The sequence below is a fragment of the Xiphophorus couchianus genome, chromosome 20, assembly GCF_001444195.1.
Source record: "Xiphophorus couchianus chromosome 20, X_couchianus-1.0, whole genome shotgun sequence".
Classification (NCBI taxonomy): domain Eukaryota; kingdom Metazoa; phylum Chordata; class Actinopteri; order Cyprinodontiformes; family Poeciliidae; genus Xiphophorus; species Xiphophorus couchianus.
This window is the reverse complement of record NC_040247.1, coordinates 10254853-10281337: the sequence shown is the minus strand read 5'-3', so window position 1 is coordinate 10281337 and position 26485 is coordinate 10254853. Positions and strand designations below refer to the sequence as shown.

General features: G+C 37.6%; 1 protein-coding gene across 2 annotated transcripts in view; it reads right to left on the bottom strand.

Moving 5' to 3' along the window:
* Nucleotides 1-26485, bottom strand: part of ppp1r16b (protein phosphatase 1, regulatory subunit 16B) — an 88279-nt gene that overhangs the window by 46538 nt on the left and 15256 nt on the right. For both annotated transcript variants that reach the window (XM_028003809.1, XM_028003810.1), the window contains exon 2: nucleotides 8229-8659. In XM_028003809.1, the coding sequence (XP_027859610.1) occupies nucleotides 8229-8496 (268 nt within the window). In that variant the 5' untranslated portion in view covers nucleotides 8497-8659. The remainder of the gene's footprint in view (nucleotides 1-8228; nucleotides 8660-26485) is intronic.

The following is a 26485-nucleotide window of genomic DNA, read 5'->3' as shown; positions in this document are numbered from 1 at the left end:
ATACGACCACCACCATGTTTCACAGTTGGGACGGTGAGTTCAAAGGTCAGCTTTGCATTTACGTTGAAACATTCAACTTTCACCTAATATAATCTATTTCAACATCTCTGCAGATTTCTGCAATGCTTGTTGGAAATTTTAAACAAGACTTTCTTCGGCTTTCTTTCAACAGTCATCTTCTAGTTCTCCCGTTAAGCACAGATTTGTGGAAAGAATGACTAATAATCGATGTGACAACACATTCTCCCTCCAGAGCTGTAGATCTCCTGAGCTCCTCCAGAGTTACAATGTGTCTTTGTGTCAATTCATCAATTACAACTCTACTTTCCTGGTCTGCTAGTTTAGATGAATGTCAATGTCTGGGTAAGAATGCAGCTGTGCCATCTATCTTCAGATGGGAAGATGGGACTCTGAGATGTTCAACATCTGGGTTATTGTTTTCTAACCTCATCCTGCTTCAGTCTTCTCCACAACTTTATCCCTGACAAACCTGCTTTGTTCATTAATCTTCATGATTCTGTTTGTTTTCTAACGTTCTGCAACAAAGCTCTGAGGCCTTCAGAGAAAAGATTTATTTATACTGACATTGAAACACATAAAGATGGACACTGTTGCATGAAATCAGAAAAACAATACATTAAAGTTTGTGGTTGTCATGTGACAAAATGTAAAAAAGTTAAAATTATTGTTTTTTTAGACATTTGAATATATTTTATCTAGAATTTTTCTTTTCTGTTATGTCATTTAAGAATTTAACCACCTAAGGCACTCGTTTAGTCTTCAGTTTTTATCTCAGGGATTAAACCACAATAGAAGGACTAAATTAAAGCTTTGTTGTCCTCATTACATTAGGAGAAGGTGTGTCCAAGAGTTCTTTGCAGCTTTACAGTAACAGCATTAATGCTCACTTAAAGCTGTCACAAACAAAGGATTATGAAGATTAGAAATGTTTCTTCTGAGGACACGTTATCTCTATCTTTTTCATGCCTCACACAAATGTTTGTAGACTGCTTTTGATGGTTGGTCTACAGGAGAACAAGTCATAAATGTTTAGTTCTCCGCAATAATCAGCGATGAAGATTCACAGAAATTACAGAAGCATTTTAAGACCCTGCTCTGCTAATGGACACTTTGGGAAGCAGGAAGTGAAAGTGCTGTTTACCATCTCTTCTTTCACCACCCACTAAACCTCTGCTAATCACCACAAAGAGTTAGCTGCATCCAAACCTGATGATGATGAACAGCAGCTGAATAAAGGTTTGTTTTCTACTTGAAGGCATATTGACCATATGGACTTTTACACACAAGCTGCTGAAATAACACCCTGCTTTGAAAGCGAAAGCATTAGTTTAGTCGATACTCCGTCTTTGTTGCTGACTGTCCACCCTGACCCCGCTGCTCTTCAGTGGGACGGCGGAGAAATCCCATCAGACTCAATGGCCTGACAGCCACACAGAGAGGGGCCGGGGTGATTCACAGTAATTTCACAGCCATCAGCCCTCGACGCTGTGAGGGGGCGCGGGGTTGAGGAGGCCTGGGGACAGAGAAATGGTCTCTGACATCCCTGCTGCACCTCCATCAAGCTATTTCCTTCCTCTTCTCTGCTGTGTTACTCTAACTAGCAACAACAGACCAAAAATATTTACATCCATGAGGAATATATGTCTATATTCCTCTTTTAATTTCACCAACCTTTGTATCCTGACTGTAAATAATATTAACATGTTGGGATTAGGGTGATAGCAAGGAGGCTTTCTCCCTCAACTTGGAGTTAATCACCAAAAATAAATCATCAAATTACCTGTAGATGGAAAAACTGGCCATAAATAGGAATAGATAGCTCCAGTGCTAATCAGGGTTGTTGTAAAGTTTGTAAACTCTTTTTACACTCTACTGAGAGATATCTGTTTAATCTTCCATCAGAAACAAAATTCTGGGTCAAATGAAATTCATTTAAATTTACATTTACCATGAATAATTGTGGTTTGACATTCCCTGGGGAAAATATGGAACTACTTATCAGTAGTCGCTTATTTTACTTTGTAGCAAAATGTCTTGTAGCACAGATAATACACTAACTTATTACATCTAACAACTGAAAGATTTATCTTTAGTAAAAGATAAATAACGTAGTTAACATAGCTTAGAGCAAATTAAGGGGAAAATGTGATATCGCCCTTTAATTTGCATTTCTAAAACAAATATCAGCATAGGTCTATATTTGCACATTTCTACAGTGTCTGTTTATGTGGGGCAGCATGTCTGGTGAAGAGGCAGGGAAGACAGTGACCAAAACCTTACAGGAAATCTAGGGGATAATGACGTTTTGTTGTCATGCCATCAACTTGAGACAGGTTTGTTGATGAATTTGTTTCTCAAGATGTCATCACATTATGTGTGTGCAGTAATAAACGCATGAAGAACTCTTTAGAGTGCAATAATTGTTGGCTAATATATTCCAAGCATTGCAACCTTGCGTTTCTCACAGGAGAAGATTCTCACACTGGACACAAATGGCATTGGCCAAAATACAAAAAGGTCACAGAGTTTAGGAAGGACAGATACCATCAACCAATTTTCTGATATAGTGCAGTCCCACCAATAAATATGGATGCTACTTCATAGTGTGAGGCAAGTCTAAAAATGTCTGTAAGTTTTGCCATTAAATAAAGAAAAGATCTGACACCTACTCCTCAGAAAGTCGTCTATATTTTGCCTGAGCTGGAGACACAATCTAAAAAAAATGAACTGACTCAGAAGAACATATGAACCCCTCGGAGCATTTTCTGATGGAAGCCTGAGTAGTTTGGACAACATGCAGCTCTTTCAACAAGGACTCAGTCTAAACTAACACTGCACACTGCAGAGCAGCAGTAGCCAAATGTGTCTTTTCATCAGCTACTTAATGAAATCTGTGAGATTGGGTTATTAAATTTATAAATAGCAGCATCGTATAAGCAACATAAAGCTCACAGTCACAGAATTTGCCTGACCACTTTAAAACTACGTATCCACAAATATGGGTTTTTTTTGTTGTTGTTGTTTTCTTTTTTTGGACAGAGCATAACATGCTTTTAATGTAATTTAGAAAGAATATGTTCGGGAAAAATTAATAACACACTTTTTCTGAGGTCAAAGCAACTCAGTTGACTGTCATTTTATATTAGGCCTGATCAGGTACAATTTCAGTAAAATAAATTCGAAAACCTTCTATTCAATAGGATTAAACATGTTGAGAAAGATTACTTTGAGCTCCCTCCACCCTCTGCTGACCTAATCTTACAGAATCTCAGTGTGCTTGTCGTGGTAATATCAATTCATAAGACCTAAGAAAACACGGACAGCAGTGGCATGTGGTATCTCACCTGATTTACTCTCCAATCTCACCTGAATGGAAAAAAATCACACAGATATTATGGTTCTTCTCCTAACTCATCCAAATGTCCCTGAAAGACGGATAAAAATGTTGCCGAAAACAAGAATTTGAAGAATAACACAAACACCTGGTAATGGTACTTTGAGCCTGAAATAAGTAATTTGTACGATGTAGTTTTTGTTTTGTTTTATGGTCCAGTTGCAAACAAACACATGAACTTGAGTTTGTGTATGCATTGTTTGAAATGTATGTCTCCTCTCTGGCTGGAGAGTTTACTCCCAGAGCTCTCAGAGCGGAAGTACTAATGACAGGAAAACAAACACACTCACAGAGACACACACATCCATTAAATATGGACCATTGCATCTACACAGATACAGTTTTTAACACTTTTAGCTGTTTTAATGCTGTGCAGCTCTAAAGTTCACAACAAACAGCAAGTGATTCAATTATAAAGAATGCATACCAAAAACAAGCATTATGTCAACACTGAGAGCAAAGGCAGGAAGTGGAGAATTACAGGAAGCAACCCGTCTACTCCTCCAAATCACAGATTAAATGTGAGTCTCCTTCTGCGTCTCATCTCATTATAGCCTCAGTACAGTCAGCCCCAGGTCGGTGTCTCAACCTCTCTGTTTTGTTTACATTTGACTAAACACCCTGAAGATGCCATCTGCTGCAGCACGTGGGCTTTTAAAACTTTTTATTGGAGACGTGTTGTGCTTTAATGACATTTTAACCGTACAGAAATTCATGTTTAAATATTTATTAGCTTCTTTCTGACTTGTTTTTTTCTTTTTCTTTTACTTCTTGATCTGATCTCTTTACAAAAACTGGAATTGTGTCTTTTTGATTTCCATCCTTTATAAGTATCTTTTCTCTGCTTATAAGTCACTCTGTGAACACAAACTTTGCAAGAAGTTTGATTTTCTTTTAAATGGGTGAGTGTTATATAATTTCCAGACACACAATGACACAGCACAATCAAGTTACCTTCAGTTATAAAAATGCTGTTTATATCAAGCATAGCCTTAAAGAAATTTGACTTTGCAATTTAAGGCCTTGAAATTGGGCTTCTGTCTCTTTAAGAAGCTCCGACTCTTTCTGACACTCCACCTTCAGCAAGTCATCACAACAGTGCTTCTCCATTATGCTGTTAACAACCATTCTTAGGAACGCTGAACTGAGAGGAAGTTTGTATGCTAAACTCAATAGAACCGCAGTTCAACAAGGTGTTTGTTCATTGCTGCTGCCGCTAGTCTGGAGGAGCTGAGAGCAGAGGGCAAAGGGGAAGGATGATCTGTGAGGCAGAAGCTCGGCTTGGAAACTGCAGCTCTGAGGAGAAACTTTGGATAAGCACCTCTGAATGGTTGCCATGGAGATTCAAGGATTTCGCAAACATGCATGAAAGAATCAAAGCAACACTCCAGGTATGAAGGAGTAACATTATAACACGAAGTACAGCTCAGAATAGTTTCCCGCACTTTAAAGACACTAAAAGGCACTAGTGGCCTTTTGGAGCTATTGTCATTTTGAAGAGAGAGAGGAACATAGGGCAGCTGAGTCAAGGACTGTAGCACCTATATATGTGGCACATGCTCTACCTTCCACGACAACCACCAACACACAATGACTTCTTTTATTTTAAGAGAAATGTTTGAACACATTCCCACAGTAATTCCTTTAACTACTATTTTTTCCTTTCTTTACATAACCCTAACTGAAATTATGAACAAATGAAATGTCGTCTCTGTTGTGAAGCATTTCTGTAAAACAAGTCGGCCTGCCATGCACAGTCTGCTGGAGCAGCACAGCGTGTGGAGACACGACGCCTGATCGAGCATTTGGGGACCAGAGAGAATGAGAGGGAAGATTATCAGACTCCCGAACCAACCAGCTGCCACTGGAGCTGTGTGGGCAACACTACATCCTGCCTGTCTTCCTTCTGCTTTTTATCTCCATGCCTCTTTCATGGTCACCCTCATTAAACAGAAGCGGTAGCAGACGTTTTTGTGCCCAGGCACTGCCAGCAGGGAGGAGAACTGACAAAAGCTTCTGTGTGTCAAACATGCAAAAACCGAGCCAAGAAATCTACTCTCAATGTGTGTCAAGTGTGAAAATGAAAAGTCACATGCATAAACAAAAGTAACTTTGATTTAAATATACAGGATATACTGCATATGCAACATCCACTTCCAGTTTAAGGTTTCATGAGAAGTTTGAAACCACTAATAAAGAGATTAACTCAAAGTTGTTTGAGGCAGATGAAACTGCAGTTCATGAAAAATGGCAACAGAGCTTAGAAGTAAGAATTAAGAGAATAGTGAGCTAAGCTTTAAGACTGAGAAAAATATTACACAAAGTGAAAAATAATAAGATCTCTGTACAGTATTTGGATTGATGCCCTGCCCAAATTCACATGAAAACCCTTAAAAGCTATTATGAAACCATACTACAGTGCTAAAAAGAAAATCCACACAAGGGCTGTTTTGCACAGCTCTCTTAAGGTTCCTAGCACAGCATTTCAACAGGTTATAGTCTAGACTTTGACTAGGCCACATGTGTCAAACTCCAGTCCTCAAGGGCCACTGTCCTGCAACTTTTAGATGTGCCTCTGCTGCACCAAATCTGAATAGAATAATTAGGTCATTAGCAAGGCTGGGAGAACTGATCTACACAAGGAGGAGGTAATTAAGCCATTTCCTTCCAGCGTTTCGTACCTGTGGCACATCTAAAAACTGCAGGACAGCGGCCCTTGAGGACTGGAGTTTGACACCCCTGGACTAGGCCATTGCAACACTTTGATTCATTTAGTTTTTTGACATTTGATTGAAGATTTACTGCTGAGTGTGATCATTGTTCTATTTCATGAGCACCTTTCATTCCCTCCCCCCTGTGCTCGACAGAATGAGGTGTTTGGGTTTTATCTTAACATCTCATCTGTTCAGGTTCGACTTCGCAAAACCTAAATTATGCTTCTCTCTAAATTATTTTTAGAGAGAAGTTTTCTCCGAGCAACATTTTCACTTCCATAGTTATAAGTCTGCAACAGATTTTCTCAGTAATCTGTTTATATAGACTGTAAAACAAGTAAAACTCAGTGACCTATGAACACAAACTGATTCAAAACACAATCTGTGTTTATTTCTTTTCATTTAGCTGTAATGTCTACCACAATATGTTTCCCAACCCAAAACTATGTTTGTTCATTTGGCCAGTGCTGTATGTTGGACCAAAGTTAAACTATGATAAAATATTACCTTTTTATGTCTTTTTAAAAATGTGCAAAGATAATGTAGCAACTTTAAAGGACTTGTTAGTCTGTCCTGTAATGAATGAGTGCCTTTTAAAGCTCTCTGATGAGCTAAATGCTTTGAAATCATCTTCCTTTGGTTTTCTGTGTGGTAATAATCCCTAAAAAGCTGCACCTACATCTAAATGTTTCCCTCCTTGGAAGTGGACATAGATTATTAATTAGCCTTGTGTGTTTTTTCCAGGCCAAACTGAAGACTCAGAGGAAAATTGTAGCTGATAGGCTAAAAGCCCTAAAGTGAATTGCACCGAGCAGAGCAGCCCAACAACATTCTTTAAATGTTCCCTATACCATTTCCAAAAATCAATCCGACACCACAACTCTAGTAACAAACAACAGGGTCTCTACCACAAACGGCATTTCACATTCCTCAGCTGATGTGCATGTGTCTACAAGTAAAAGCAGCCTGTCGTGTTATTATAATTATTACGTAAATAAAGCAGCCTTGCGGTGGCTTTTAAATCTGTCGAGACAGTTTGCAAACAGAAAGGATAATAGTGCCACTGTATGCTGGTTTTGTCGTAATTAAAAGAGATCAAACCACTTTCAGGTTAAAATGACATTACATTAGATGTCATATATGAAAGATAGCAGCATGCTATCATTTATCCATCACAGACTCGCTGCCAAAGCATCGTGGGACAGGATCTACTGGAGGAAAACAATTATTATCTCCAAACAGAGGGGGATTTTTTAATTAAAAGACTGGCAGAGTTTCATCTCAGTGTGACAACTCCATTATTCTCACAATGATAAAGCGGACTTGTGGCAGAACAAATTTCCAGAAGCGTTTTCAGCGTGCAAGCTGAGCTAATTGTTTTCCTGACATTTTGATACCTCTGAACAAGGCGCTCAGTTCACTAACAAAACATGACGAGGCATTTTAACACGAGAGGCACTGAGAGACCTGAGATCGATAACCAGATAACAAAAACGTGATTTTTTTAAATTTTCCAATCAGTGAATGAATCATACATGAACACTTCCATAAGGGCTAAAATTCTTAAATCTTTGGTGTCAACGAAGAAGAAGAAAATCTAAAGTTAATTATTTTGAGTAACATTGAGAGGTCTAAACATGAAGGTTTAAGTAAATATTTAAATAGCATGTACTGAAGACATGCTATAACACCTTTATATTCTGTAAATAATGAGCAGACAAAATTCTGAGGCTCTCTTCAGATCCTGCAGTGTAGTAAAGGGAACTGCTTTATCAATATATTTTTCTAATATAAAGCTAAATCAGCTCTTCTTTAAAATCCATGACCATTACATTTGTGAAGTCTGGCCTGAATTTTGCACATTTCCATATTTTTATTCTGTTTGTATAAAAAAATAGGAGTTTCAATGATTTGTATGATGACTAAACCAGATGATATTTGAAAACCCACACACAGTTTAAAACTCTCATATAATATAAATGATTAAAGACCCACTTGCAGTAGAAGAATAGAAGATTATAAATTATGTAAGTTACAGTTCTTCATTTAAAAAATTATTAAAATGTTTATTAATTTCTGCAATTTACAACATCAGTTACCTTCATCGGGATCGTTCCTGGCTGAAGCCTCCAGAAGAGCAACGCTAGCAGCGAAGGACACCCGTCTCTTGGACTCTGACTGCTGAAGGCTGTTTAAATTACGACTCTTCTTGTCGGCCTTCCTCTTCTTGTTCTGCATCTCCTTCTCGTACACGGCCCACCTCTTCAGCTGCTGGGTACGGCGCTTCTGAGCCGTCCGCAGCCTCTCCAGACTGGGCACCTTGTCCAGCTGCTGCAGCTCCTGGATCAGCTCCAGGTGGTTGGCCATGCCTCTGGGTGGGATGGATAGCAGCGGCAGCGGCGGATGATGAGGATAGTGATGGTGAACGGGGGGAGTTGCTGGGAAGGTAGGATTCTAGCGAGGTCTACACCTTCGGCTATGGCCTCCTCCCTTTATCCTCATCATCATCCTTTCATCATCAGTAAACGACCTGAGAGAGCAAACAGAGAGAGAAAAACGTGTTATTAGATATCACACAGAATGTTCATAAATAACTGAGATATGCCATCTTGTAAGAGTATTCAAGCTGTTTGAACTTTTTCAAAGTTTGTCATGTCACAACTACAAACTTCATTGGATTTTACAGGAGTTTCATGTGATAGGCCAACTCAGAATTATAAACCAAAACAAAAGTAACACATGGTTTTATTTTTTCCCCCAATAATAGTCTGGAAAGTGCAGCATGCATTTGTTTTCACCCCCTTTGAGTTTACCCTCTTTCACTTAAATTTCAGCAGGAAGTCCTCTACGGTATGCCCCCACTAGCTTTGCATTTCTAGACCCTTACGTTCAGATGGAGTGGGTCTGTGGGCATACATTTTCAGGAATTGCAACATATTTTACCTGGGCCATGAATATGTATCAATCTAAATCATTGCACCTCTGGCTCTATGCCTTTTTGTTTTATTTTCTTGCTGAAATTTGGACCTACTCTATGTCACCATAGGCAGGATGTGTTCAAGGATTTGTCCAGTCAGTTTTCTGTCAGTCATGTGTTATATGATGAGGAAAATCACATATTTATTTTCTTCCAATGAGGTAATTTCCTTTAAACTCAGATATGTGGAGCCCAAGACTCATGGCTGTGAAATTTTAACAGATTGTCCCAATGTCTTGGCATGAAAGCAACTGGTTCCACTGGTTGTAATCAGGGTGTTAGACTGATGCTATATACATATGTACACCACACTTTTCAGATTGTTAATTGTAAAGAAATGGTAAATTGCTTTCTCACTTAATGAAAGTCTACCTGGAAAACTCTGGATGATTTTTCCTCCCAAAAAGAGAAAAATATGGTTTCAGAAAAACAAATCCATTTTACAACAAAAAAGAAAAAATATTCATCTTTATTACTAAACTGATCACTAATGGCTACTACAAATGTTTGTTCACTTTGCGAGCTTTTACAGATCTGACAGCTATTCTTCATCATGGTTGACCACTTCCCTAGAGCTGGAAGCACAGCACAAAAAAAATTATAACTGGGGGGAAGAGTGCTATGTCGAGGAGCAGAAGAGCCGCAGAGGAGATCATTTATTTTTCTAATTCAGAAAAACAGTTTTCCACCCTCTTTGACAGGATGTCCACTAAAGCGTTTGTGGCAAGTGAGAGCTTCAAGGGAAGCTGGAGAAAGATCAATCAAACTATATGGAGGAAAGTAAACATCTAAAATATGAAGCCATAAGACTAAACAAAATGTCCCTTACCAATCACAAATGCCGAAATCACTATTGTAGAAAAGCTGATGAACATTTCCTCAAGTCTGCAGCTGCTCAGTAACGAAAACCACCCAGTTATCCAGTATTGAGAGACAAATTGTTTCACAAAGCAACCAATAACTGCCTCCAGTCTGCCGTCAGACTCATGTTTCCTCTAGACCTCCTACCTAACTGCTAAAAACATGGACAGGAAACACGCTGAACAATCACTTCCCACAGCACAATTTTCAGTTGTGGGGGTAACGTTGCACAAAGTCTATGTCAGGTTTCTTTTTTATTCTGAATCTACAGTAAAAAACACTCAAAGGTTCCACAAATTGAACTATAACTTAGGATTTTTCAGGGTCAAGATGTGAGAATGTCCTTGATTTTTTCCTAACAAAACCTAATGTTCAAATAAATGAGAGAGACACAAAGCTTTTATGCAACAAATGTATTTGACATTGCAAATGATTCATGTGGACCTGGGTCACAACCTCAAGGCCAAACACATAAAGATTAGTAGCAGGGTCTCAAATTATTTCTGCAAATGCAGTTTGTACAAGAAATCTAGTACACAACTACATTTTTACAAGAAATAAAAAAAATAATTACAACTGGTTTAAGTAGCTACAGTATTTTGTCCTAGTTAAGTGAACTACTTTGTGGTCTGTTATGCATGAGATGTAAAAGCTGATAAAAAAAAAATAAACTTACTATTTTAATAGTTTGGATTCTAACTGGACTTGTGCAACTAACAGTCATTTCAACTTACTGGTGAAGTTTAAATCACTTGTAGAGAATTTTTAATCAAATTAAAGGAACTTCAATTTGAGTGTGCAAGGCAATGGGGAAAAAAATAAGATATTAACAGCTAGTATTTTGAAGGTGTTAATATTGTGTGTGTTTTTTTTATGTTTGTTTTGTTTGTTTTTTTGCCTAAGTAAAACAGTAATAAAACTGAGATCTTGTGTTCTTTGTTTTCAACAATCTTTGTTTTCTGCAGCTGGAAAACATTCTTGTAAATTAGGGAAAGTGTAGGTGCCTTCTCTCAGCCAGCTGCTTAGCAATGTGCAGGAAAAGATGTGAGAATGAATTTTTTGTGTTTCTATTAGTGATGGAATTTTCGGCTCCTTTTTGAGATGCGGCTCTAATGGCTCTTCTTACTGTGGAGAGCCGGCTCTTTCGGCTCCCAAACGGCTCCCCATATATATTTTTGACATTATTAATTAATTAATAGCATAACAATGCTATAGCAATACCGATGCTTGTGCTGTCCGCATGTGGCTGTGCAGGTTGTTTGTCGAGCCTGCACGATAGGAAATGCTGACTTTGCACAGTCTGCACTCTGCCCTGGAGCTTGATGTAGCATTAAAATGAGTCCAAATCTTGCTCCGTTTTCTGTCACTCATTTATTTTCACCTATTCAGTTCTCACACTGACTCCCCTTCTTTCTGTGCTTCTTGACCGCTGAGTGAGTGTCTGTACATAAACACCTGCCGACGAACGCTATACAGCTTGGCCAATTGCCTGCCGTTTCCACAAAAAAAGTGGAGATAAACTTTTTTTTCAGTGTTTTCCCGCCACATTATTAATTGAAACTATGTGTGATTGGTCAGATGTGGAGCACACACTTGACATGAGGGCAGTGGACCGACCGAGGGAAAAAAACTCTCCGCTGTAGCACTGGCAGAAGAGCAAAACGCGAAGGAGAGGGAGAAGGGGGGGAGAGACAGCGAGGCACCGCAGGACAAAAAAAAAACGATGTGGGGAAAAACGATCGGCTCTGGCACTTGCAGAGCACAAGCACAACGACAGGGAGGCAGAGAGACAGCGATATACTGTAGAAGAAAACCCGGCTCCCAAATAGGATCCTAAAACGGCTCCCATTGTGGAGCCGGTTCCAATCGTTCACTTCAACGAGCCGGCTCTTAGAGCCGGCTCGTTGAAGTGAACGATTGGAACCACGACCGACACATCACTAGTTTCTATATGCATCATACAAACAGAGAAAAGGCCTGTGACTTTAGCACTTTATATTGAAAATGTAAAAAAAAACACTTAAACATTTCTATAAACTTTTGAAACAAGAAATTGGGAAATTAATTAAAAGAGATTAAAGAAAAAAAACTGCTAACATAAAGCAACGACATCCAAAAAGAATTTTTAAATTTTAGGCAACTACTTCTCCGCATTGTCCTTCCCTTTAATATCATCTTGTCTCTCTAATATTATTAAATCCTATAAAGCCCCTGCTCTGATTTTGAAAGCATCACACACTATTTCAAGAAAAAAAATAAGATATTACCTGAACTCATAAATAGTTATTTTCCTTTTTGTGCTCTCATCCATTCTGCAGCATAAAGACAGATTGTTGAGCCTATTTTAATGCTCCATTAGCGCTAAAGAGGAAAAGCACAATGCTGAGTGAAATAGACTGTTTGGAAGATGATGTTTGGTGCTAAGAAAAGCTCACATACATGCTCTGCACCTGAATTCACCTGGAGTATATTTCATGCTAAATCAGAGAAAATGAGAAACACATAGCCAAGAAAATGTTTCTCTTATATTGTTCAAGAACAAAGAACAAACTGCTTTGAGGTGAAGTTCTAAATCTTTGATGTTATTTAGAAAATGTAGAGCTCAAAAAGAAAGATAATCTTCATGCTGGGGGTATTTAAAAGCCCACTGACTTTAAATGAGCTTCCCTAACAATAAAAAAAGTCTCTGAATGAGTACCAATGCATTATTGTGATTTATGAATAATGCAGACAAATAAATTTCTGTTACTCAAACTGGCTGACTATAAAACATATCACATAAGATGATTTATTTCATTTTATTTGAAGAGGTTAAAATTTTCACCGCTGCATGGTGATCAGAGCAGACAAAGTGAGTTAACTTCAGGCAGGATGAGTGATGAACAAGGAGGCGGTCAGTGTTTGCTATGACTGTCTTTGATGGTCAAAACCATCAATGCTGGGAATTCAAAAACCAGGAGCGACTGCTGATCGAATCAGAGGGAATCAGAGCAGAGGTAATGATGTTACTCACACACAAACACACAAGTGAAAGTGAAGCCAGAGCCGCAAAAAAAGAATGAAAGACACAAACAGACCCACACAGAGGAAAAGCTTGAGCAATAATCCGATGCTGATATTCAAAATCAGTTGTCATCGTTGTTGGAATCAAAATGTTTTTTTGCATCATTGGTAGCTGATAAACAAGTATCAACTTCCTACAGGAATGAATGCTGATATGTGGTCATCATTTATTCACAGAAGCTGATTTTAATGAAGGAAATGCTAAAATAATAAATCGTGCTAAAATTTGAAGAGATAAAAATTTCAGACCAAATTCAACAAGATGATCTTAGTTAGCATTTCTGTGCTGAACTTTATGCTAAGTAGAACAAACTCTAGAGAAACGATCTGCCTGCTCCTTTCTCTGGTTTTTGTGGTTGGTAACATGATAAGGTTGTTTATCAGGAAAGAGAAAGGTTCCTCGAATGTTACATTTTGCTGTTTCTGTTTTGGTGATATTGCTTCACTTTGCCAAATAATTATTCACTTTTTTTTATTTTCTTTTTTACTACATATCATAATATATATTCAATATTTCAACACGCTGGATTGTTGTGAGGATTGAAAACAAAAATCACTTGCTGAACAAATGTTCGGTTCTTTTCTAATTTCTACATAAACAGAACAAAATATTGGGAACTGCTCATTAGATTAATGATGGCCAATTGTCAAATACCTTATCATGGTTTTTAATACAACTTCAGTCAATAAAAAAAAAAAAAGAATTCAAATCAACAAACGTTTCAGAACAGATTTAAAGCCACTTCTTCATAAGCTGCTCAAAATAACTGAAAATTAATTATTGCAGCATCAATATGCACAACACTACGATTCCAAAGGATGATTAGATGTAATAAAGTCTGATGGTGAGGAAAAAAGTAGGAAAGCAGGGGACCAACACCTTCTACCTAAGAAATATCTAATACTGTATATTGATGCAATATTAAACCAGGCCCAATTTTGTGTTAAGGTTTATTTACTACCATTGCTTCCAAGCTTTAAAAACCCGATAAACTACCTGAAGACTGCCCACACATTTGAAACCTAAGAGTGTAGGACGAGACTAACAAAGTTTTCCAAGAACAACAGATTTTTTTTTTTTTTCAACAATAACCTCCTTCCATCTGGCAAACTAAACATTGTGTAACCACACAGCAGCAGACAAAGAGCTGAAGTAAACAGCAGTGTGATCGCATGCTGCGACACGGGGAGTAAAAAGAAATTTCCATTTGATGACTCGACTGATGGGCCCACATGCTGATATGCAGCTTTGTTTCCGTTAGATTAAAAACAGGTGAGGAGTTAAATTTAGACAGCACAGCTTTTGTTTCCCCTGTAGGTAAAACAAGAATCTGGTAAGTAATTTGTAAATTCAAAGGCAGTTTATTTTGCCACTGGCTCTTTAAAAGTGCTTCAAAAAAGACGTGAGACAATGAAAAACCTGACATGATGTCATGGCAAGAGGCAAAAATGAGCTTTTTGATGTTGTGTAAAACAGGGGAGCTGTAGGTAACTGTAAGCCCTGCAGTGACAGCACAGCCGTTACCCGAGGCAAAGGCAGCAAATCACAGATTGACCTCAATCAGCTCCCTGGCTGCAGCCATGAACGTTCCCATGCACTCACTTTGTGTTTTATATTATTACGTAAAAGCCCAAATCTAAATGCAATGCTGATTATCCTCTGAAAAAAGCAGGTCAGACCATGGGCACAAAGCTGCTGCTATCAGTAAACAGTTCCTGCTCAAAGAAACCTCAGAAAAACAGTTGCTGGGCATTTTTAATGGCTGTTTTGTTTAATCTGCCTTCATAAATTGGCAGCTGCAGAACACAAAGCTTTGTTCTGATCAAGGTCAACCAGAATGCAAACATCGCTACAGACAATAATGAATATTAAAATAGTAAAATTAAAAAGCTCCTCTACATCTTCTCCCATTTTCTTTCCTATTTACTGTGTTTTTGACATTTATTGGCACCCATGGTAATGATGTATAAAAAGTATGCAAATAAAAGTAGCATCTATTTAAGTGGCATGATATCACAAAAGTAAAAGTAAGAAAACTCCTACCTATAATTTAAGCTCAATGAAGAAAATAAAATACACAATAGGATATACTTTATTAACAAAGTACCATAAAATTGATGTCACTGAAAAATGTTAATATTTATCTTAGTAGATCAGAGAACACTCACTCAGTGTGTTTTTCCACTTCCTGGTTTCCTGGTGTATAAATATGACACAAAGGTCTATTTTTCTTTGGCATGTTCTCCTGTCTTTCGCATTTTGAACAGTGTCTCTCATGTCAGGGTACAAATTAGCTTATGGGAGAGTGTAGGAAGGAAGATAAAATCTTATCCGAAGCTCACCTTTGGAGAAACACAGTGTCTTGGCGTCACAAGATCTCCATAGCAACCATTAGACTCCATCAACGTGCCAACCTGATGTTTAGCAGCCTATTCTGTCCTTCCATCTCCAATATAAGCATGTCAAGTTTTCGACATTAACTGGAACAGCATAGGTACTTCAGGGCAGGTGTAAGGCTGAGCATTTGAGTGAATACTCTGCAACACAGTCAAATAAATGGCTCATTACCAACATGGTGGCATGATAACACACTGAGTAGGTAATCAAGCATTATTGCAGCTGTATTAGAGCGTCTTAAACAAGCACTACATGCTCTTGAGAACTGGAGTCCAGCAGAAAGCAAAATATGAATATATGGAAAAGTGGAGGACTGGTGATACTGTGGGCCTGTATTCAACATGTCGTCTTAAGAATCCCTGGATATTTAAAATCTAAATCTGGTGTGTTCTGTCACCATCAAGTCTTTCAAGAGGATAGTGAAAAACAACACAAATGTGATTCATCGTAGATAAAATCAACCAACTTTCATGGCCATCTCGGTCCTTATCTGTATCCTCGCATGAGAGGTGCTCTGATAACAAGAGAGCATGTGAGAGGAAGTAGGACAATTAAGAGATTGTGGAAAGAGGAATGATCAAACATTCCTTTCTGTTTAGGTTAAGGCATATAAGACTGAGCACTGTCTTATTTGCAAATGTCTTTATAGCAGAGATACCAACAATTGTGGCACCGGTTATTCTATAAATAGAAAGTTTTTTTCCCCACTGAATTAATTTACTCAAATTAAAGCTTTTTTTTTTCAAAAGTTTTCAGGGAGAGATCATGCTCTTGCAGTAAAAGATGAATTCCTTTGAAGACCTTTCACCAGGGGACCACTAATTATGGAGGTTGCTGTATATTTTTACCTCAGCTATAATTGACCTGCTGGTTAAGTCCGCCTGTTTCTCCAAGATTACAACTGTAAAAAGAAAGTCTATTGTGAAACAGAGACAGGCCCCTAAACACACAGTAGAAATGCAACATTTCTAAGCCGGTGTTTTCTTCCAGTCATAGAGCTTTTTATTGTAGCTAAATTTGCTGATTGATGAAACTGAACAAAGCACAGCAGATTACAGAGGCTCACGAAGCATTCACGTCATTATGATCCATTTTCATCTCATTGACAATTATACTGAATGATTTTCCACATATATGAAGGCCAGTCCTTGCTTGTCCGTTAGACTAAGACTGTGATATTGAAACTTAAAACAGTAAGTGCATGAGGGCGTCTTTACTTTTACATTTTTTATATTTTCACACATCAGCTAAAGTGAAATTGATCCAGACTTTCCATCTAAAAAAAATATGATTTCGCAAGGACGGTCATAAACTATAGAAACATAGATAATAGCGTTGAGTACATCAAAACACAGATGAGCATTAAAGCACCACAGGATTTCCTGTAAACCTCTTATGAACACTAACTGCCCGGCTGAAATTCGGTCCACTCTGTGCTGTTTTAGTGATCCTATTAGTCTTGAGAACCAAAAAATAAACCCAATGAGGTCATTAAATCTATTCAAAGTATCCAGGATTGAAAAGAGTTCGTTCTAAATCTTGTTCAAATAAAACCTTTGGATTTATAATGAGCATAAGCTGTTTTTAAAAGTGTTCAGTATGTTTACAGTTAATACTGATCAAGTTTCATTAGTATTGGCTGGGGATGCACAAAAAAGAAAACATTTTGAAATTTTAGTTTGGGAGCAGGAATCAAGGATAGTAAGTCCATAGCACACAAAATAAATACTCCTTAGAGTATGCTGACCCCAGCATGTTACTATTTACAACATTTCTCTAACAGCAAACATGAAAAACTGTAACGCACTCTGTGTGTTGGGAAGATAAATGTAAGTCCTCATTCAGTGTTAATTGTTACAGATACAGTTGTTTTAGCTCTTTAGCTCTAATTATTGCTCTGACCGTACATCTGATCAACAAATTCCACACTTACTAACATTTCTTAAAGAGAAATGACCCTGAGAGCAATACCATATTTATAACAGAGATGACAGAAGGTAATTAGTAGCTGAAAGATACCAAGAATCTCAAATAAGTAAAATATTAATTGGAAAAGTTCCGTTTTCTTTCATTTATAAAAATTAGTACATGCCAGTAAATGTGGAAACTAGTTATATCTAATAAAGCAATTAGTATTTAATTGATTAACTGTTCGCAAACAGCATATTTTATTTTGCTTTGTGATGTGTATTTTTATAGTAAAACCTTTGGGGTCAAACTTTTGTTTCCCAGCATGAACCTGAAACCACAAAAACAATGACTGACTGTACCATGGACCCTGTGCTAAAAGAAAATTATAGTAAAACACAAAAATTCACAAAAACAAAATATTATTGTTGTATGACAATCATTGGGTACGTTAGGCATAATCGTTGAAATTACATTTTTCCAAGTCGACATTTTCTTTAGAAAAATGCCTGAGTAATCTAGTCAGTTCATGACAACGGTAATAACATGTTGAAAAGCACCACAATTGTAGGGGTTTGGATTAAAATGTCTAACCCAGAAAACACAAATAAGCAAGACATTTCAAATCTGATGCATCTTGAATGCATCTTCACAACAATTACTTCTTCTGAAACATACATGATGCTGAAGCTGCACTCAGAAACACTTTTTAAGAAGTTCTGTGTGAGCTGTGGTCAAAAAGCATATTAATTTTCACATAAACATCCTCCTTAACATCTGAAAAAAGAAACACTTTCAAAATACATTTCTCTGAAAGGGGAAATTGCTTCCTGACTCCAAAAACACCACAAGAGTTAGAGAACAATGGAGAGAGCAACAGAGTAAATGGTAAAAGGCCATCTTAGTACAAATTTATCAAATTATAAGGCCATATCTTTTCAAAAAGACTTTCAAATTACTTCAAATGGAGCCCACATCTTTTCAGACTCTCCATTCAGTCACTTCTATTCCATTAAGAATGCATGACATCATTTCATAATGTTTTCTTACTGAACTTTCTTCTGACTGTGATAAAGAGCCACAAAGTAGAAAAGCTGACCTTTTGGTTAATATAACTGCAGAAACATGCTGCTGCCAAACTAAAACGACTCCCCTCATGGAGGCTGTGACCCCGTCAATCAGCAGCTGCTCATGAAGAAAGCTGAGAACAGAAGGCAGCATGTGTCTGTGTTATGTTCACAGGATGTTCTGCTGTACATCTTGTGGTTGTACAAGCAGATGAGCTAATGCTACTCTGTCTGTAGTAGGTTCGGGAAAAAAAATAGTCAAATGGGTAAACATGGCATTTCCCAAGCAATAACATGGTGGATTAGCTTGATAAATTACAACTGAAACTGAGATTAGGATGACTACTGTAGTGTCACGTTGGTTTCTGACTTCAATGTACGGTTTTAAAAAGTTGTAGTAGTATTTTCCATCATACAGTTCTCACAGTTTAAAGTTCTCGAATGCCAGATAAATGCTATATTTCTCTAGCATTGCCTCTCCCTGCCTGTTATTGTGCACTGCTTTTCAACTGGCTGAAAGAAGGGCAGTACACTTTTCACTAAGTTAAAAGAGAGACAAACTGAGTTGTTTAGAAATATTTCCATAAAATCACCATCATGACGTGGAAACTGAAGGAGCACCACTCATCATAATTAAGTGTTGTTTCATAACTTACCATAAAGCAGCCAACTGCAGGCTTGCTACTAGATATGCAACAGTATTGAAAATTGATTATGGTTAACATTATCCAAGGGTTATAAAAATGTGTAAACATATGCAAAATGTAGGTTAGTTGGTTCACTAACAGACAAGTAAACTGTAAACATAATTATCAAAATCACTGTTATGATCAGCAGTAGTAATAGTCATAGCCTTAGCAGTAATCATTTTATGTTGCATTTAAAACCAAATTTGACACTTGCTTTTAAGTAAGGTCACGGATAAATTAGTCTGCAGACTGAACCCACAGAGAACCAAGCATTCATCCAGCATGTTTTATGAGTGAAAATAGAATAAAGACATTGTAAGCAATTTTAGTCTTAATGATGTGTTTTTTGAAGTTCATAGGGCAGAATATTCATTCCCAAGGCTGTTATTGCAAAAGCATCTACAAAGCTAAGTGGTAAAAACTGTAACTAATCAAAAAAGTTCTGCAATGTTTTGATTTTTTGCATGGTGGACTGGAAATTCACATCTCAATCAAAGAGTTGCTTGACCATGAACAAAAATACCACACATCACTCAAATTCTTACTTGTTTCCTATATTTGTTTTTAGTTCAAGTATAGTTGTTTTTTCTTTTTGTGTAAATTAAACAAGCCTAAAATATCAGAGGTATTTTTGCCCTCTCAGGTCTACAGAGACCAGTCCACATGTTCAGATTTAAAACCAAACATGGTGAAATTATTTTCAGCCATGAGGCTGCCAAGCACTGATTTCAGCTTTGCCCCAAACCATTGTCGTTTTTAAATACCTTACTTTTTTTTAAAGACAATTTACTGTTTTATCTCATTTTTTAAAATACTACATAAACCTTGGAAACCCTGTGTTCCACACATGAACTGATATCTTTGTTCATCTGACTTTCTGAGCTTCTTGAATAAACTCTGATTAAACAGAAAGAGTAAACTGCAAAAAAAATACATATTTTTTAATGATCCAATATTAATAATTTCCATGACAAGAAAATTTGAAAATCTCTTACAAGATTACATTTTGAGTTTTAAAAAAGCATAGAAATGGCTGTCAAGTTACTTAAGTGGTGTTCTGTAACGTTTACACACACAAACAAAAACACACACAAACACCAGCTGCTCTCTGCATCAATATTAATGTAAGTAACACTGTGTGACATTTAGCGGTGAAGAGGCATGTGCTGTGTCAGGACGCTCCATGTGCAGAAACAGAAGCCTGCACTGTTGCAGACAATGGCTTTGTGTGTCCAACAGGGCATGTTTCTGTCTATTTTATCTACATGCCTGTCTATTCATGATAGTTGTACAAACTCATGTATGTCATTACAAAATGTAACTGGAGTGTGTCTGTTTGTAGACTCAGCAAAATTACAGGAAGCAGATACAAACTGTGACGTCTTCCCATGATGCCTGTGCCCCCTGATTCTCTGGGCCCCTTGTTCCAGGTCAGCACTAATGGTTACAGGCCGTATTAGTTCATTTATTCCCAACACTAATGCCACAAGCTGATTATAAAACCCACCAAGACCACTCCCTGAGAGAGTTACAGCTGTCACACAAATGATGCACACAATCCTTCACTGTACAGATACAAATATGTCACTTCCTGCTGACTAGCTTAAAACAAACTCATGGACTTTTGTCTGGACTGTATTATGGAAGACAATTTTCCTCTCAGTCAAACTAAAAAATAAAAAATGCAAAATTGGATTTGTGCAAGGACTCAATATGAAATTGAGGATTTATATCAACTCTTTACAGCAGCTCTGGGGAAAAAACAATGAGATTATTTCATGAAACCATTAGCATGGAAAGAGCTCTATCCAATTTCATTTTAAGAATGAGCAGGATAGACTCTCAGAAAAAAAATTACACAGCTTGGCTGAACCTAATTGGACCACAAATACTTTCAGACAGCGATGTCTACTTTCATTCATGAGCCCTAAAACACAGCAACATGCATCAAACATAACAAAATATGTAAAAATTGAGACTGTGCAGCCATTTCTGTGGCAGATAACAGTATTTTGCTGATAAATCCTGCACCCATACAATTGCAAACATGCAGCATTTTCATAATGGCTCATGGAAATTGAGAATTTGCAATCAACACAAAAGGGTTAACCTTTTACCGGGACACAATCCATATTAATCCAAAGAATAATGCAGTCTGCAGAATGGGCCTTTGCAGAATTTAAGTATTCATCCTCTTTGTTTATCATCTCACACCTAAAATGCTGAGACAGGAAAGATGTAGGAGCTCATGATAAAATAGGGTGCCATGTTATTTTTATTTATTTATTTTTTTCTCTGAAGCTTTACAATATTTTTATACAACTGTGCAGTCATTTCATAAGATCATGACATTTCCACACAAACTAATTAGTCCGGAGTACACAGAATATGCTTTATCGGGAGCAGTAAACTGTTATTAGTTCTGACTGAGTAATTCAGTCAACTGCCTGATGATATTTTTTTAAGTTGAACTATGCATACAAAAAACATAATTTGGTCTGCTTGTATAGGGACTTATGGAGATTAGTTACTGCAGGCTTTCCAATAAACTTTTTAAAATGTCACAGGAAAACAAAGGTCACTGCGTTTAATAGATATTTTTGTTGGACTAACATAAAGGACGGGATCACTGTGAAGTAGAAAGAAAATGATAAATGGTTTTCAAAATCCCCCTTCCAATAAAAAATAAAAGGTGTGTGGTGTATGTATTCAAATTCACTAATCTGACTTTTGCAGCAAACGCCACTGCCTGAAGTTTAAGTCATTTGTAGAATGTAATTCTTTGGGGCATGTCTTGAGTGAATTTAGAGACTGAATTTTTTTTTGCTATTCTTCTAGGAAAATTGCTTTGGGTGGAAAGTATTTGTGAGCATAATTTTTTGTCTTTCCACAGATTCTTAATTGGTTCTGTTAAAATGACTGGGCCATTTTAACATTAAGTTTGCTTTGCTCTAACCCATTCTATTGTAGTTCTTATTGTATTAGAATTTGTTCTGTTACAAGTGGAATCTCCACCTCAGTCTCTAGTATTTTACATCCTCTTACATGCTTTGATCCAAGGATTTTTCTGAATTTAGCTCCATCCATGCTCCCCTTTAAATCACCATGACGCCATTAATATCATAATTGAGTGTGGAGATGGAGTTCATTTTGGTTTTATATTGCCAACGTTTTTTCTATATACAGATTCTCCCAACTGTGCTGTTAATCTCTGCAACTCCTCTGCTTCTCTAATTAATGCTAACTTTGTTTGGCCTGTATATAAAGGTAGAAAGAAGTGTTCATTGGCTTGCAGTTGTACCACACTGTTATATGGAGATCATATTTCACACAGGTAGACTCTGTTTTCTACTAGGTGATTTCTGAAGGCAATTAGTGGCATTGGATTACAAAGGCCTGAATGCATAGCACATTTTCACATTTTCAATACATCACACCAGGTACTACATTTCTTCCAATTCCCAATTATACACAACTTTGTTTGAATCTACCGCAAAAAAAGTTTCTGATGTAATGTATTGAAGAATGACTTTCCATTCATCCATTTTCTTACACCCTTGTCCCTAGTGGGGTCGGGAGGTGCTGGTGCCTATCTCCAGCTAACGTTCCGGGCGAGAGGCCCTGGACAGGTCGCCAGTCTGTCGCAGGGCAACACAGAAACAGACAGGACACACAACCATGCACACACACACACTCACACCTAGGGAGAATTTAGAGAGACCAATTAACCTAACAGTCATGTTTTTGGACTGTGGGAAGCCGGAGTACCAGGAGAGAACCCACAGAACATGCAAACTCCATGCAGAAAGACCCTAGGCTGGGAATCGAACCCAGGACCTTCTTGCTGCAAGGCAGCAGTGCTACCAACTGCGCCACTGTGCAGCCTAAGAATGACTGTAAAGCTGTAAAATGTTATGAAGATAAAATGCAGTGTTACCTGAAGTTTTGGATATTAAATAAACAACTCTGAGAAATATGTTCCTTTCCTCAACAAAATCATGAAAACAAAGCAGCTTCATTAAAAGCTGCCACAAGCTGACATATTGTGGCCTTCTCATAATGTTCAATTTAAGCTGGTAAGTACATTGTTAAAATAATTGACAATAAGTGTAACTTTTTATTATCAAAGTGTGACACCATCCTTTAAACTTTTGTGACCTTATCTTTTTAATAACTTAAGTTTCACCCTGCTGCCTCATTATCACATACAACCAATTATCTTGAGTCTTCCAGCTGGTGCTGAAAAAGCTTGCACAAATATCTGGAGACGCAATGCATGGTCATTAGAACAGGAAGGACTTGGTTCTAGATGTTAAGACTCAGAATTTGACCTTTCTGACCGCTGTGTTCATCAGCCGAAACGCGACCCCCAGACGTGTCAAGCTGAAGCCTCTGAAGTCAAGCTGACACAAAGCAAGTCTGTCTTCAGAGAGCAAAACAGCTGCACCAAAATCACACCTTCAGCACAAAGGTAAGTACCATTTCTATGTCACTGGTCCTGTGTTTGTGGTTTACAAAACAGTGTCACAGAGTGGATTTGAGTTGTCATTAGTCAATACATATTCCATATACAACGTACACAAAATTACTTCCCAAGCAACAGCAGCAACAGATTTTTCCTCTGTCACGAAAACAAAATTTTGATTAAAAAGATCTCAACCACAAGCAAAGGAGAGAATAGGGACAATGTAGCTGCTGTGTGAACGCATGGCAGAAAAACTAAGCAGAGCTCATTCAGCCACAAATCCCTGCAGAAAATGCTCAAACAAGCAACACTGCATTGCACTGCATCCCTCTAAAAAGCCGGCTGCATGAAGCTGGTGGTTAAAATTCAAAAGGTCTGTTTAGATTTCAGTTTGGATGAATGCTTGAACTCGCAAATATCAGAAAACTGATTCCCCTTAATCTTAAATCCATCAGAGTCAAAAAAAGACTAATAATCTGAGCTGCTCAAAATTTCAACTACCTCAGCATCTAAAGAACAGTAGTCACACTTTATGATGCTACCACCTCCATGTTTTAGTGTTGGTTTCGGAAAAACATATCGCATATTTTGCTGTTGTGGCCAAAAGTTGAAGTTTGATTTCATCTGTGTAATTAGGATGTGGTGGTAGTCATAGTAACCGTTTCAAAATCTTTGTCTTAGAATATGCATGATGTTTTAGGTACTGACTAAAGTTGGGTGAGTTGATGCATCTTATTTTGCTTTTTTGATTTCTTCAAGAAAATAGTTTGATACTTTAAAAAATATTAAATAAAGTGCTGCTATTGGTAGCAGAAATTACGAACCGTGTAAATTCACAACACAGGGAGCAGAAGAGAGAGGTGAACAAAGAGGAGAGGTGCAAAATATATACAAAGGATGTCCAAGACAGGTTAAAAACAGACAAACAGCAGTACCTTCATTGCAAGAGTCCATCACCTTCAGGGTGACTTCTTAGGAGTCTAATCACACACCGACTCCCTGTGGCGTAGAGTCCTGGTTTTAAAGCCACAGGCTCCACCCACAGAAAGACCAAACAAGCAGAAAATACTAAACAATTACTTCTAACTCAAGTAAACTCTTAAAGTATACAAAGTAATAAAAATAATAATACTGAAAAAAAGAAATATAAATAAATAAACTTGTGATCAGAAATACAATACTCAATTTAAAGTAAGTGGTTGTGGATATGTTTGTGTGTGCAAACGCTTTGCATTAAGCCTCATTTTAGTCTCGTTTTTGACAGTTTTGTCCTGCTTAAAATGTGACAGAAATGTCATTTTTGTCCTAAACACACTAAATAAAAATCTTTATCAGCACAACTTGAATTGTTGTGCCTTCCCTGATACTGATCTCAATCCTGCGAAATTTAAAAACACATCAGAATATCAAAAGTACTGCTAGAGCTTAGTATGAAGTTCATCCTTTCTTTCATACTAAGCTTTAACTTCTTTATCCCTCTCTCTGTAAGCGTCTTCTAAGAGGACGTTTTTATTCTGTCTGGATTACTTGTCCTACTTGGCGCTGGGCGTCCTGGTGGGGCGAGAATTTATTTCCTCTGGTGGAGTCTTGATTTAAAGCGCTCAGGTCAACTTGATTCTGGGTCATCGTCTCCCTTGTTGTAGCGATTCAGGGTGTAGGCTGCCTGCACGCCGCGTATCGAGAAAAGCAAGGTGCTCTGGCACAAACGGGATGCCTTTACTGACCAGCTGCCAAGGAGAGCTAAAGCGATCAAATGATTACGTTTTAAAGCCCATAAGTATTTCAGCTTTAAAAATATGAAGGAAGAAGCTCAACTCTGTCATATTAACTTAAAATTACACAAGCTGACATAAACTGTTTACCACATGCATGAAGTTACTAAGGCTGTAATCTCGAATATGTCGTTCTCTATCAGGACTCATCCGACAAGACCTACTGACCAACATAAGTGAGCTAAATTTTAAACCTTGCAGATCCAAACTTACACTAAAGTAGAGTGGATTTCTCCATGTTTGCAAACACAAATAAATCCTCACTTCATGAACTCAAGTTTGAGGTCAAGTCTTTACTATCACTGCTGTTGTTGGATAAAATGCTTTACTGCCCGAGTTCGGTATTTAAAACACATCATCAATCTTTGGCAATAGTAATGTACTCAGTGGGACACTGTAAATTTTGTGCCCTTCTTCTCAATGGATATGCTTTACAATGGATATATGGATGCTTTACAATATGGAGGCACATCACAAGCAGAACACATGCTTCAAATATATGAAAGGACTTTGTGATCCATATAGTCTTCACATTTAGACACATGTGACACAAGTTTTTCTATTTAGAAACATGGAAAGATTGAAGGCACCTTAAAGAATCCATTCATATTTAGTTTGGTTTGTTTGTAACTAAACATAAGTGCAACTTATATTCCACCCTGTTAATGAGAAAATACCAAACAAACCAAGACAGCTCTGCACTTTGTGCCTGTGAAGGTTTAACAGCTCTCTCTTCAGGACAAGCGCAGGTGTCACCAGCCATTAATTCAAACAAGCCTCCAGAAACACTCTAAAGAGGCACTGAAATAACAGCTCAAATTATCATATGCCTCCAGTAATGGCCCATCTGCTGCATGACGAAGGAACATAAATTTTTAGGTGGCTAAATGATAAAAACGGCCAATAAAATCTGTTAAAGTCTGAACGCACCATAATATCAGGCGGCTGCCACTGCAGTGGGTGATGCACAAGAAACTACTCTCAGTCTGCTGTTGGGCTTTAATAAACCATTAGAGTGCCACATTTCTAAATTCTTCCATCAAACTGATTTCATCTGCCACATCCATCTAGTCAAGCTGGAAATAAGACAGCTTCAAGCAAATGAATGCATTTGGGAGAGAGTAATCTAACTGAAGCATGTGCTTTACAACAATAA